The 14835-nt window shown below is 40.5% G+C and overlaps 1 protein-coding gene across 36 annotated transcripts in view; it reads right to left on the minus strand.

Annotated features, from left to right (window-relative positions):
• EPB41 (erythrocyte membrane protein band 4.1) overlaps window positions 1–14835 on the minus strand; it is a 106126-nt gene that overhangs the window by 61518 nt on the left and 29773 nt on the right. For all 36 annotated transcript variants that reach the window (XM_082231512.1, XM_082231514.1, XM_082231515.1 and 33 more), the window contains 3 exons: window positions 5772–6222; window positions 4288–4518; window positions 2602–2706 (listed from right to left, as the gene is read on the minus strand). In XM_082231512.1, the coding sequence (XP_082087638.1) occupies window positions 2602–2706; window positions 4288–4518; window positions 5772–6218 (783 nt within the window). In that variant the 5' untranslated portion in view covers window positions 6219–6222. Of the gene's footprint in view, window positions 1–2601; window positions 2707–4287; window positions 4519–5771; window positions 6223–14835 lie in introns of those variants that run through there.

The following is a 14835-nucleotide window of genomic DNA, read 5'->3' on the forward strand; positions in this document are numbered from 1 at the left end:
TGCTCCTTGCCGGTGCTCAGGAGCAACAACTATGACTCTTGGCTTAGTGTTGCATCCAAACCAGGAATCAAGGTTTGTATCATTAAAACAAACTATCATTAGCAAGTCAAGACGAAACCTTGGCTTCGGACCTTGGTTGGTTTGGAGTGAAACAAATCACAATCCCTGGTTCAGATGTAGCGCTTGTGATGTAGTGCTTGTGATACAGCACTTGTGATATTTTTGCTTCTGCTAGTTAACTTGGGGGGGGGGGGAGAGAAAGAGAGAGAAAAGAGAAAGAGAGAGAGAGAGATGGGGGTGGGAAGAGATCAAAGCAGGAACCATTTGCATATTCATGGTAAACCATTAACTGTGGTTTACTACTATGTGTCGAAGTAGCCAATTTGTCAGCTGCAAAGTTTATGCTACTTCAAGTGCTTTTCTGGTCACCATTAAAAAAAAAAGCCTTGATTTTGTGATTACAACATAATATGGCGGTTCGGTGGACTGTTTATTTATTTGGGTCATACTTTTACATGTCCCTGTAAAACCTTGGCCACAGCTTATGACTGAGAGATCTTATACCATAAATCTGTGCTCAGACTACACAATAAGCCAAAACACGGTTTAACTGCTACACCAAGGGGAGGTGGAACAGTGAGAAGCAAAATGGGTGTGATCCCTGGGAGCCAGTGCATTCATGCTAAGTCATAGTTTGGCTTAGCATTATGTAGGATGCAGCCTTGCTGTCTTTAGAAAACACTTCTGCCTATACTGTAGTTTGTTCAAATAGTGTAAATATAGTGAATACATAGTGCAATCCTATAAATGCCTGATCAGAATTTAGTCTTACTGAGTTCAGTTGGAATGACTTCCCAATTGTTATTATTATAAAGAATTTAGCCTCTGCAAATCAGTTACTCAAAACTGCTAAGCATTTACATTTTGATAATAGCACTTTGGCTCTTGATACCAGGCAGTACAATAATCCAGTACTGTGTACAGAAACTAGAATGAGGTTACCTGTTTCATTTTCACGTGACTTAAGCAGGATTTAGAAATCAGGTCTAGTGAGGTGAAAGAATAGCCTACTTATCCCTTAAGCTCATCTTTCTTAGCCCACAACATTTTACTCTAAATGTAATTGGTACAGTTATGGTTAGGTTTAATATGAAGTACTTTGCCATTATTCTAATTGATTGAAGTGTTACAGAATCCACACAACTGAGTACAAAGGCCATTCATATTAACTGTTGTGGATCTGCAATTTTGCAAGCCAGGCAATTTTTTTTAGAACATGCAAATGCTTATGCTGCAACTGTTGGCTTTGCACAGCAATTTAAAAAAAAAAAAAATCCAAACACGGCCGTACAGTCTCTGAATGCAATCATGCATTCATAAAACTCATTCTGTCTGACTTAATCAAAAAGACAATGAGGAGTCTGGGTAATTAATGATACATTTATCCTTTTATTATGTCAGGAATCAGTGGGAAATAATGCTCTCTTACAGGAAAGCATTAAGTTCTACAGAAACTCTTCCAGTGCTTCAAAGATAAACTATTAACTTTTGCTCTCTGGATCACAGTGTGGGGAAAAAATCCCTTTCTTGGAAATAAATTATTTCTCACATGCAAGAACAAAAGATGTTATTGCTGCACACAGTACTATATACATACATACTTTAAGCTCATTAGAGTTGCACATGCAGCTGTTGCATACCTGCCTACAATTCCCGTATTTGTTCAAATGACCAACAAGAACTACCCATGAATATATGCCTTCTGTCATTGACAAAGGGGCATGGAGAGAATGGAAGTAAGAGGTGTTGTTCTCAGTGTTCACTTCAAGTGCAGGAATCAATCTAAGATCCACCTGCAGACTTCTACATTTTGCCAGCAACATCAAGCTCACAGGTAAAGTAAATGGGTCCTATAATTCCTTTATTTGTACTTATTAGATCTGTGGTGATATACATAAATTGATCCAAGACTGCCATGAAAAGACATTTTGATTAGTCATAATACAACCATCTTCAACTATAGGTGCTCTCTTCCAAGAGTCTATCTATGGTCTGTGTGTCTCTTGGACAGCCCAGAATATTCTGTTTAAAGAGTCATCTACGTCTTAACCATAATATTTCCTACTCTATTTGCAACACAATGGGGCGTCTAGTTTTAATGCCATCTTTCAGCACTGATTGGATGAAAATCTCCAAGTGACATTAAATTCTACAGCACAGGCTTAAATGGATAAGAATGAACAATGTAGAATGCCTCCACAAAAGATGTCTCTCCTCCCACTTCAAATACAGCTTTGCCCTGCAGAGGCATTTCCAAAACAGTTGGAGAGAGATGCTGTCCACGGTACTGACTGTCGAGAATATCCTTTATGTGTGGAGCATTATGTGGTTTCTGCATATTTTAGCACCTTTCAGTGTTAAAGCTAGCTTGTGCAAACTTCCATCAGTATGAAGTCAGACTAGAGAAGTAGGTATTACCTTTCTTTTCAATATGCATTTCAAAGTTTTATTTCTGTTTTCCCAATACAATTCCTTCTTTAATTAAATGCTTTAACATACAATCCTAAGCAGGTCAACTCTCTGTTTTTGCATTCTACTTACCTTGGAGCTTGGGGTATCCCAGATGGCCAGTCCAAAGTAGTCTTCTTCCAAAAGATTGAGGTGATCACATACTTTCTTAAGAAGATCCTGCCCTTTGGCATGTTTCTGCACATGAACACAAATCTGTCATATGTGCTCACTTTCGTTTTGTGCATTCTAATATTCACATCCACAAAGTTATTGTATACAGTATGTCTACCTTCCTTAGGTGTTGACTTGAACATCATTAGCCCTTAAAATGAACACTGATCACTTTTAGATTGTTTCATTAAGATGGCTCACTTGGATGCAAAGAGAGAAAGGATATTTTGGCAGAAAAGAGACCTCATGCCGCTCAGGAAAATATCTAGGAAATTCCTTCCATTTTAGGAACATTACTTTAGGAAATGCAGGCTCCCCAAACCAGGGATACTGTAGTGATGCAAATGAAGGAGTAAAGGAAGCCTTTCCTCCCTAACTAGTCTTGCTTCTGGTTTTGAATGGTTGGTGGGAAGGGAATGAAGCACTAATGAGTATCTCCTGCAAATGTACACATACTTACTTGCCTTATAAAAGCAAAACAGAATCGAGAACCTAATGGTCCCCTCGTAACGTCTGTTCTGTTTGACTAGTCAGCTCTTCTCTTAGAAAGTAGAAGGTCCCCAAACCCCTTTATTTATTTGATATGGTGGAAAGTAAGATGCAAGTTTGTGGTGAGGGAGTAATTCAACTTAACCAGGTAACAGGCAGGTGAATAAACAGCCTGTTTAATCTAACCAGCAGTTCGCTATAAGTTTGTACGTGTGTGTTTGGCCACACCAATAATGTCCCCTGAAGCCCCAAACACATAAATCAGCAAAGCAACATTCTTTGTTTGCCAAGGCTTGAATTTCTATGCTCCAACAATGCCTTGCCCTCAGCTAACAGACCCCATTAAAAATACTCTAAATAGCTGCTTTATACTATCAGAACATTGTCTATTTTGGTTAAGAAAAGTTCTCCAGGATTTCAAACTGGGTTCCTTTACTCAAAGACGCTGGAGAGTGAACATAGGACCTTATGCAAGGTTAGCATGTGTTCTACTGCTGAACTATGGCTCCTTACCACATGCAGCAGCATGTCCAGTAGCTTCTACATCATTGCAAGAAGCGAAACCCCCTTCTACGCTCTGCACACAGGATGAAGATCTAAAGTTTATAAACACCACACTCACGTAAAGCCACTGTTGTATTAGCAGGCAGAAGCTAATCTTATGCAATAGTAATAGTATCATTAGTGTTGTACATGGATGAACTGACCTAATTATACAGGATCATTTAAGGTAACTGTTTTGCTCAAGCAGTCATGAAAACCCAGCCAAGATACGTATCTGCCCTGAGATTTAACTAGGGAACCTGAGATCATCTTATGGAAAAGGAGAGACTGTGATGCATTTGACACTTGAACCCTTTCAATTTCACTCTGTAAAATTGTATTATTGTTAGTAGTAGTAGTAGTAGTAGTGGTGGTAATATTCCTGATAATTTCCTCAAATCAAGTGGGCCAAAAGTCTAAACAAAATACTGCTACTATTACCGTCTTCTAGACATTACTAAGCAATTTATATTAAAACTGCATATTGTATTCTTTAAACTATATTAATATATTTTGACAGTGTTAAAAATCGTTTTTCTTTTTAATAATAAAAATAGATAAAGATATGCTTACATCCAGGGAACACTCAAAAATTGTGTCATCCAGCAAAATAATCTTGCAGTGCATGTTGTTTCTGGGCCTTCTGGCTGTTTTCTGAGAACCTTTTAAGTCTTTGTCTGCTTTCACCTTGGTATTCTCCTTTTTTTCGTCCACCTGCTCCCCCTGCTCTCCTTCTTCCTTAATTTCAAGATCTTTATTTTCTGGATCTTGATCTTGATCTTCTCTCCTATCTTCCTGAGCAGGCTGAAATTAATGGATAAAAGTTAGCAATTTTGAACCAAAACACAAAAGTGGGTCTATTCTGAGAAAAACATAAATGTTTACAACCCATAGAAAAAAATAGGGCATAGCCACAAGGAGAAACTGAGAAGGTTCTGCTTCCATTTTAGTACTTTAGTCTTTCTGTTTTAGTGGGGGACAAGCTAGGTTCATAAGCCATAGTTTTCTCTAAGCATACTGTACATGGCCATGACTTCCAAAACTAGCAAACTATAGTTAGCACCTTGCTTCCATGTTTTAATTTGCAACCACAATTTAAAGGATTGGAGACAATTCTAGCCACAGTTTGACAATTCATATACGTTAGAGAAAACCAAGAGATGTTAGGGGTTATTAGCATACAATAGGGGAAGAAGGTGCATAAAGGTCTACAGGATATTCACAAGCCTCCAGACCATGGTTTGGAGGACTGGGGTTGTTGTTTTGCAAGCCTTCAAAAGCTTCTTTAATGCTTTTTATATTTTTGAAATTCATACATATTATTGGAAACTGGGAAAGAGCATAAAATGTCAAAAGTTGGTTATATAGGTAATGTTGTATAAATTTTCTTTTATGAAGCTGTTTTGAGATTTTTGATTAAGTGGTATATAAATCTAACAAAATAAATAATTATATAAACTAGAGCCTGCTGAAGTGCTTATCTTAATCTTTGGAACGTATTACAATTTCCAATAGATTAAACCTCTTACCAATTAGATACTAAAGATTGTATCTAACATTAGCCATATTAGATAGACCCACTGAAATTAATGAACATGACTAACTTGGGTTCATTAATTTCAATGGATTTACTTCAAGTAGAACTTAGCTGGATACAACTCTGAGGCTGCAGTTCTAGTGACATTTACTTATTAAAGTCACAAGTGTACGAGCAGGCTGCACACGTCAGCATGTTCTTGAATGTCTATTAATCAAGTTAAAGGTAAAGGTACCCCTGACCATTAGGTCCAGTTATGGACAACTCTGGGGTTGAGGCGCTCATCTTGCTCTATAGGCCGAGGGAGCTGGCGTTTGTCTGCAGACAGCTTCCGGGTCATGTGGCCAGCATGACTAAGCCACTTCTGGCAAACCAGAGTAGCACATGGAAACACCATTCACCTTCCCACCAGAGTGGTACCTATTTATCTACTTGCACTTGACGTGCTTTCGAGCTGCTAGATGGGCAGGAGCTGGGACCGAACAACGGGAGACAGAAAACTAGTTTGTGTCATATTTACCTGTGTTTCTGCACTGCTCAATGAGTGAAGATCTAAAGATGGGTCAGTCCTGAGCTCAGGTTCAGGAGCTGCTATTGGGGCTTTCAGCAGAATCTCCTCATTGAGATCGAGGTCTGTCTCTTCCTGGCCTCCTTCACCAAGATCCTTTGTTTCTGCCTCGTTACCTTCTTCCTCAGAGACCTGGGATTTGGGCCTCTTGAGGAATGATGAAAACAGGCGTGACAGGCCCCGACTTTCAGAAGTGCGCTCTTTGTTCTTGCTCTGGTCCTCTCGTGTAGGCGTGTCACCATTGGATGCTTTTAGCTTCTTCTTTGACTGATTATCCCCCTCAGGTGCTTTCTCCAAGAAAGCTTCCTGTGTTCCTGTTTCAGCAGCTACCTCCTCCTCTTTTGGCGGCTGCTGCTTGGGAGTCTCAGCCTCTGCCACTAAACTCTTTTCAGTTGTCATGTTTCTGTTGGCAGAAATGTATAAGAAATTTAACTGAATAAATGCTATGTAATCACAAAACCACTGCAAACTGATCACAAAGCTCCAAAGGTAACAAGGACCACTAATAAGGGTCTCCTGATGTCCGCTTATTGAAGCTGCAATTAATAATTGGAGCAGCAATTATTGTTGTTCGAAACTATTTTTACATACAAGTATAGCCTTGCATGCAAGTGCACATTGTTGTGCTATATAAACATCTAGCTAGTTTTGTTACTTCAAAAATGTCTAGAATTATCATTCGCAATTATGATCACAGAAGGAGCACAAAGGCAGATGACCAAATCTGTCAAACTGGGTGCTAAATTACAATAAAGAGCACATAAACTGTGTGAAATAAATAAAATGTTGTCATCTTAGAAATCAATATTAGAAGGTCGGTATCAGAACTAGCCTACTGCACAGCAGGTATTTGTTGTTGTGGAACTGTTCTTGCCAAATGCTCAGGGACTCCGAGCTTTCTGAGAGCATTCACATTACCTCAAACACACTTTCGACTATACTGCATTCTCCCTCTCCTAAGACAGAACAAATGCAGTTCCACACAGAAGTGAATAACCTTTCAGGTCCAGTAAGCCAGACCTTTAACTGTCCCCATCCTGAAGGCCAAGTCTGACAGGTGGGTAGGTGTGACAATCACCTGTTCATCACTGTTTCACTACAAACACTCCCCACAAGTAATTGATGGCACATTACAACCCCAGTTAAATTCAAATATTGGTAGAGAAGAGTTTTTGAACCTCTTTATGCTTTTATTCAAAATGCATGGGGCATCAGCATTGTGCAGGTGCACACGTGCCTGCGGAGGCCTTTCCTGGCAACAACAGTCGCACACCCCTCCCAAAATAGACTTAAAACAAGAATTCTTTTGCAGCAAATAGAACAGGATACAGTATGTGCCTAGTTACAAGTTGTGTATATGGTCCTTTGTAAACTGCTTTGTGTTTTTTTGAAACAAGTGATACATAAATTTTATGAAACAAAAAATTAGAAATAATAAATAAATTAGTTTCTGGGCCTGAAAATGGTGCCAAACTGCCCAAATGCATTGTGACTGATCAGAGTAATTTGTCCAAATTTTGTTTGAAAAGTGGCCACCCCTAATTTTTAACTATAGGCTGATTCAGACATAACCTGGTTCATACATAACACTGATCCAGTAAATTATGTTTTAGCAGATCAGGAGCAAAACGTTGCTTGCACATTACTTCCTCAGGTCTCTGTTTTCCTAGTTTCTGAAACCATAACACATAACATAAAAGTCTCTTCAGCTCCTGTTATTTTGTTTACATAGATTTCTACCCTATCCTAAGGACATCCAGTGAATTTCATAGATTTGAACCCAGACCTCCAAATCCAACAGAATATTAATTCAAAAGCTAGTGTCATGCTCTATAGAATTTCATGAAATAACATTTCTAGAGGTTAAGTGAAAAATGCACTTTCGTTGCAAAATCACCTATGCCTTTGAGCAATTTGACTTTATCCAGACACACTAAACAGCTGAAATCTGCCATTCTGCTTGTGCAAGGCTATCCTTGCATTTCAAGAGAGCAGAGGAAGAGTGCAGCTTTCACATTTCTGAAGTGAACGTTTTCTGTTAAAGGGCAGTTAGTTCATGTAATCAGTGACACAATGTTTAGCATGGCTGCTGAGAAAGATAAGAGTCACATGTGAATTATAAACACTTATCATTTATATAGTGCATGTTAGGTTCCCAGGACTTCCCATACATTATCTTAGTAATCTTCACAACAACATGGGACCCCAATGGACTCAGCAGGACTTGCTTCTGAGTAGACAACTAGAGCACTGTACTATAAGTTACTGCTAACGAAACAAGGGCAAGGCAGCATAAAGCCAGCATGCATTTTAGTTTAAACTTAAATGTGGATATTTTTCATTCAATTTCTATGTAAGAAACACATCTGAAATAGGACATTTCCTCCTAAATTAAATAGAGAAATGTAATTTCAGTACATCAAGCAGGGGTATCTTAGATCTCTCCCAAAAAAGCTCAACAACCTCCTAGCCCCCCCCCCAAAAAAAAGCTCAACAACTCTTGGCAATGACAATGGGCAGATCACAGCTGTTCTTTTTGTACTGTGAGTTGATCGCAGACTCTTAGGAGTTGGACATGCCTGCAGTACTTGATACCCTTTACCCTGTACAATCCAAATCCATCACTTGATATCATTGAGTGGAGCACTAATAGTGGCTCCCCTTTGGGCCAAAATCACAACTTATGTCAATGAAGAGTCGTGTCTTCGGTGTTCTGTTCTACAGTCAACTTCATGGAACTCCATACCACAGGAAGTTATAAACAGGCACCATTCCTACTGAGTTTCAGACACCTGGTATACTGGCTTTCTCTGTTAGATGGAGAACTTGAACCCACAGCTCTAGTTCTGCTTCTCAGATGTTTTTATTTTTGAGATTCTAAATTCTTGAGGTTTTACATTTTGTAGGTTTAATTTATATTTTACATTTTATTGTTGTAAGCTACTTTGAGACCTTTATGGTGAAAAGCAGGGTATAAAATTTTAAAGAAATATAATGCCAGTTTTCTAAAATTGGAAAATCACCATTTGCAGTATTTCACCATATAATAAAACAGCTTTTAAACTCGTGCAAGTTCAGAGTCCATTCTTTAAACCAGTAAAAATTATCCAGCCATCCCCGACTACTCTGGTAACCAATATTCATTTTCAAATTGTATAAATTTAAAGTCTCTTGACAATACACCTCTGAAGAAAAGTGCTTGGAAAAATAAATAAGGCTGTTTCTTATTTATTACACCAGATAGTGCAATGAGAGCTAACACGGGCTGATGAAAATATATGAACAAACATTTTCCCGCAACCTGCTGCCCTTCTGATATTTTGAGCTACAATTCCCATCAGCCAATGGCCAGGGATGGTATCATTTGTAGTTCAGCCCAGAGAATCCTGTGAATAATTATACCATCATCATACTGGGCTCCCTGCTATTTAGCTTGTGTGATGGAACTCCATCCTAACTGTGATCAGAGAAACTCCTTTCCTTGCTAGTTTTAAAAAGGTCTTTAAACCTCACTTTTTATTGAAGCTGTTAAGAATTATTTTACCTGTCATATGTTGGATAAGCTAGATGGCCACTTTGTTGTCTTGCTGGTCTGTATATTTTTAGGATGCTAAATTGATTCTTTAAATGTTGTGATAGGTTGTGTTTATATTATGGATTTAATAGAATCATGAAATTGTAGAGTTGGAAAAGAACCCAAGGGTAATCTAGTCCAACCCTCTGCGATGCAGGATATTTTTACCCAACGTGAGACTCAAATCCACGACCCCTAGATTAAAAGTCTCATGCTCTAATGACCGAGCAATCTAAGAGGCAGAGCCTGCTTGCTTGAGTGTCTATTGTATTTGTATACCACGTTGGGAGGTGACTACCTGAAAAGCAGCGTAGAAATATTTGAAATGAAGTGAAATAGATATGTTTCCATTCAGCCCTATCATTAGAAAGAATGAGGGGACACAGGCAGCAGATGCTGGGGATGTGGGGCAGGATTGGCAGACACAAGGCTGTTCCTCCTGAGCCTCCTGGTTCCCTTTGGCTGGAGGATGTTTGTAGGCTGTGTTACCTGTCACACATCACTAGGCTAGTCAGCTGCCCAAAGGTGTCATACACAATACTACGCTGCTGCCAATACTGAAATAAGATTCAGCTGCTATTCTAGTCTGTCTGAACTTAAGAGTGGTATGGGTCTTAAGAGTGGTATCTTGTCCTTCGCCTCTGAAAGCAAAATGTCTTGGACTGGTCCTACCATTCAGCAATGTGAGGACAGAGAGAAACAGAACTATACTTTGGGCTGAATGCCAAAACAACCTGTTTTGTTATCAAATTCTACCCAATCAACTGGGGAAAATACAAACAAAAACATCATGCTTTAGAAATCTTTCCAATCTACCACTCATGGCTTTGAAGTGGGGAATGAAGTATTAGTTTATGTGCAACTGCAGCCCCTAATTGCTATTTCTACAAAGTAAGCAAGACACGCCCTTAAAAAAAGCAATTTCCAGTTTTAAAAAGTAAACTTGGGACAACAAAGATTGTCGCAGGACTGTTTATACTGGCCTGTTGTATTCACAGGATATACAATTCATAGCTGGGGTTTGCTTAGATAAATTAATGTCTCTAAGTCTTCCTGAGAATAACAATACTTTTTACAGGGAAGCCTTAGTAGCATCAGCCAAATAAGCTTAGCAGGAAAAACAAGAGGATGCAGAGATGGGCACATACAAGCAGTTCCTTTTCCTCTTATCTCCGTTGCTCCTTCATTGTGTTCTTATTCTGTTTTTAGACCCCCTAAGTATGATCACCTGGAGTCTTTTCTCTCTCTCCTTTCAAATGAAACTTGGCAGCCTTAGCAGGATGTAAAACAAAGCACTTTTTAATTTTAAAAATATAATTATTTTTAAAATAATTAACAGGGCACTTTTTTTTAAAAAAAAAATCTAAATAAACAACGAGATGGAGCCAAACATGCCCTTCTGCTCATAGAAAGCTCTTCTGCTTATGGAAAAGTTTTGTAGCTAACACTAGTGCCTTGTGTGAGAAAAGTTGCAATTTCCTGCACAAGCAGAAACATGAGATCTGTTACAGAACCTATTATAGCACTACACAAATTCTTAAGCGTTTGCAAAAGAGGCCAGTTGCTATATTCCTTCCGTTCATGGTTTTTTGTATCCAACCCTATAATCTGTCTCCAAAACATTATTACCACTATAAATGTCACACACATACAATAATCCAACCTCAAAGTCAACCAAGTTCTGTCTAGTTCTGTAATTCAACAGCAGCCAATGGGGTACAGTGGGGGCAGAAAAATGAATAGCAGGATATTTTAAGGAAAGTAGCACTAAGCACACAGAAAATGTGAAGAACTTGACCAAACATCATAGTAGACGGGGGAGGAGTTAATCTGCTTTCTAAGTGAAAGGCAGAATGCTGGAGAGTTGCTTCTGTGGTGAGAGTATGAATGCAGTTCAGAAACAAATCTCTAAGACGGCTTCTTGGTCATTTTGCTTTACATTGTTTGGTTTGATTTACCATACTCCTCTCTTATATTAACATTATGTTCACCACTCTGAGAGCGTTTGAGTCATATAAGGTAAAGGTAAAGGGCCCCTTGACCATTAGTTCCAGTCGTGACCAACTCTGGGGTTGCGGCGCTCATCTCACTTTATTGGCCGAGGGAGCCGGCATGCAGCTTCTGGGTCATGTGGCCAGCATGACTAAGCTGCTTCTGGCGAACCAGAGCAGCGCAGGGAAACGCCGTTTACCTTCCTGCCGGAGCAGTACCTATTTATCTACTTGCACTTTTGACGTGCTTTCGAACTGCTGGGTTGGCAGAAGCAGGGACCGAGCAACAGGAGCTCACCCTGTCACGGGGATTCGAACCGCCAACCTTCCGCTCAGCAAGCCCTAGGCTCTGTGGTTTAACCCACAGCACCACCCGCGTCCCTAATTGAGTCATATAGCAGTATACAAAAATATCATAATGTAGCATAATATAACATCCTGAATGGGATGTGATAGTAATATGGAAAAAACAAAAAGACTCATTGCATTTTCACATGGAACCCTTTGTTACTCAGCAGAGGCTACCAGGCAAGGGACTGTTTATGAGCACCACTGCTTAAAAACTGTGGAAAAATTAAATTCTTTCAGCTTGTTTGTGGCTGAAAATAATTTTAAAAACATATGCAATATAAATTGTTTATCTATTGATAACTGTGAGGCACAACCAAGCCAACTTCAGCACTTTTAGGTCTCACTGATTTCAAACAGTGAAGTCACATATTTCACATATTTAACTAAGCCGTCTTTCTAGAACATCATGAAGCAGCAGCTTTAGACAAGATTTAGATTTATACAAACATTCAATTGTCTGTTCAGCCATGAACTTACTGGAAAGCGACTTTCCGTTTCAGTTCCTCATTTGTAATCTAGTACCTCATAATGTCACTGGAGGATGAGTGGTAGGGCTTGATAATCTCACCTGCTCCTCTTGCCAGCCTCAGAGGCCAAGATGAGTCTGAAGCCAGAGCTACAGAAGCAGGCTATACTCTGAGCTTGGATAACCTCTCAGGCACGGAAGCAGAGCAGGCTCAGAGCTAAAGGAGGGAGGTGGAAGCTTGCATCCACAACTGAGGGGCACTCCAACATCAGAGCACCAGCTGGGTCCAGAGGCAACTCAAACTTCTCTGCCTGCCTGCACCAGCTCTGAGTTATTGGGGAAGGACTTATTTTCTACCCTCCTCCCAGTTCTAAGGTTACAGCTCGGAAGGGGATGAGTTATTTATTGCTTTCACTTCATTCTGCAGATGAGAAAAAGGAGAGAATATCAGGAAGAATCTTCCGATTTCTTTTAAATACTCTGAGTGTATCCAGGTCTTTTCCAAAGTGGTACATTCTTGAGCTACATCCTTGCGTTAATACATTATTATTACCGTATTTTTCGTCCCATAGGACGCTCTGTCCCACAGGACGCACCTAGTTTTTTGGGGGGGGAAATAAAGGAAATTCCCCCCTTTATTTCCCCCCCAAAAGCAGGAAGGGGAAACCGAACCAGGTCGAGGAACAGCGGGATGGCGGCGCTGCGCCTCCCTGCTGTCCCACGAGCTTGTGGGGCTGGCCGATGTCTGCCCGGCGCGAGGGGCGCTCTGCTTCAGGGCGCCCCGCCCGCCGGGCGGCAGGCTGCTATCCACAACGTGGGGAGCCCTGCGGGGAAGCAGGCTGGTCCCGCAGGGATGTCTAGGCTGTGGATAGCAGCCTGCTTCCCAGAGCGCCCGGCGCTTTGGGAACACATCTGCAGCCTAGGCAGCCCTGCGGGAGGTCCCACAGGGATGTCTAGGCTGCGGATAGCAGCCTACTTCCCAGAGCGTCGGGCGCCCTGAAAGCAGAGCGCCCGGCGCTTCGGGAACACATCTGCAGCATGGGGAGCCCTGCGGGGCCGGCCACACCGGGCGCAACATCTGGGGGGGCACGCTCGCACTCGCAGCTCTCTGCCCCTAGGGCAGAGGGGGCGCAAATTACTTGCCTTGCCCCGGGTGCTGACAGCCCACACTATGCCACTAGTCCTGCTGTGAAGCTGGCTGAATGTGAATTGTGCCTATTTGATGGTGAAAGCAGCAAAAAGGACATATTTTGCTACCTCCATCACATCCTCAATGAATCATCCAGCAGAGCTCTTCAGGTCCATGAATTGACATGTGTATCAGTGGGCAGTGTCCAGGGCACCTGAGACCTGCTGTGATTTGCTTGCTAGCTACTCTGAAGACAAATTTGTCTACCTGCCTAGCAGACTTGACACCACAGTTGACACAACTCCAATTAAGCAATTCTGCTACCTAGCAGAGTTCAAAATGCATGTACATGCAAGGCCCGATACAGCTTGTTATCAGGTTACTTGAGAGACCATGTTACCCCCTTACATACTCAGTACATTCTGCCAAAGAGTCTCTCCTTGAAGTCCCTAAAATATCAGACACCTGCTGTACAACAACTTAGAGCAGGGTTTTCTGTGGGGCTGCCTGTGTTTCGAGATGTGTTTTGAAATCCGTGTTCAGATGCTCACTATTTGTAGGTCCAGTTTTTGGAAACAGTTGAAGAATTTAGGGGGAAATTAGTCCACATTTCAATTAAAAATAATTTCCAAAGTTCATATCAAGAATAAAAACAAGAATATCCAACAACAAACAAAACAGGATAGATGGCATTAATGCAGGGAAAATTAAGACCAACAATAATACCTGAAATCAACAAAGACCAATTTTGTTGTCTTGTGGTGTGCAAATTGATGTATTCAGCGATTTAAGTCGTTCTGTCCTCAACTCACATTTACATTATCAATGTAATGACTCAATTCAGAATAGGTTATAATTTACTCAGACTAATCTGGAAATTTCCATGTTCAATTTGAACTTCTGAAGTCTGGTCCCCTTTCTTTCATCAGTCAAACCACACAGTCCTCCCCACCTCACCTTATAAATGGGCTTATTTTCTCTTTGTTCTTGCCATTAATATTGGATTTCCCTCTTCCTTTTGTCCAGAACTTCTTTTCCAATAGATATCCAGCTGATAAAGATTTCCCCAATGTATCCCTGGTCCCAACCAGCTGCCCGATTAAGCTTCTGTTTCATTTTGTATTAAAAACACTCAACTGGGAAATACTTAATATCCCTGATTCCATTTAGGAGAACCTCCAACGCAGATGTTGCTAGGAAGACAGCAGGGGGGTATATGCTATGAAAACCTAGGCCAGTTTTAAAGCAATCTTTGGATTTCCCCCTTCTCTCTGTTGTGCTAAATACAGGCTTCTTTTAGAACTCTCAGACACAGGAAAATCAGTCTGCAATTTTCAGTTTTCATTTTCAAAGACAGCCTGTGTGTGTGTTTACTTAGAAGTAAATCCCACTGTGTCCAGTAAGGTTCACTCCCAAATAACTGTGCAGTCTTATTGCAGCTTAAATGATTCCCAAGATACTAATTCAAACAGGAAACTATACATTAAGTAAAAGACAAAACCATC

The sequence above is a fragment of the Podarcis vaucheri genome (genome assembly GCF_965113315.1).
Source record: "Podarcis vaucheri genome assembly, chromosome: 7".
In the NCBI taxonomy this organism is placed as follows: Eukaryota; Metazoa; Chordata; class Lepidosauria; order Squamata; family Lacertidae; genus Podarcis; species Podarcis vaucheri.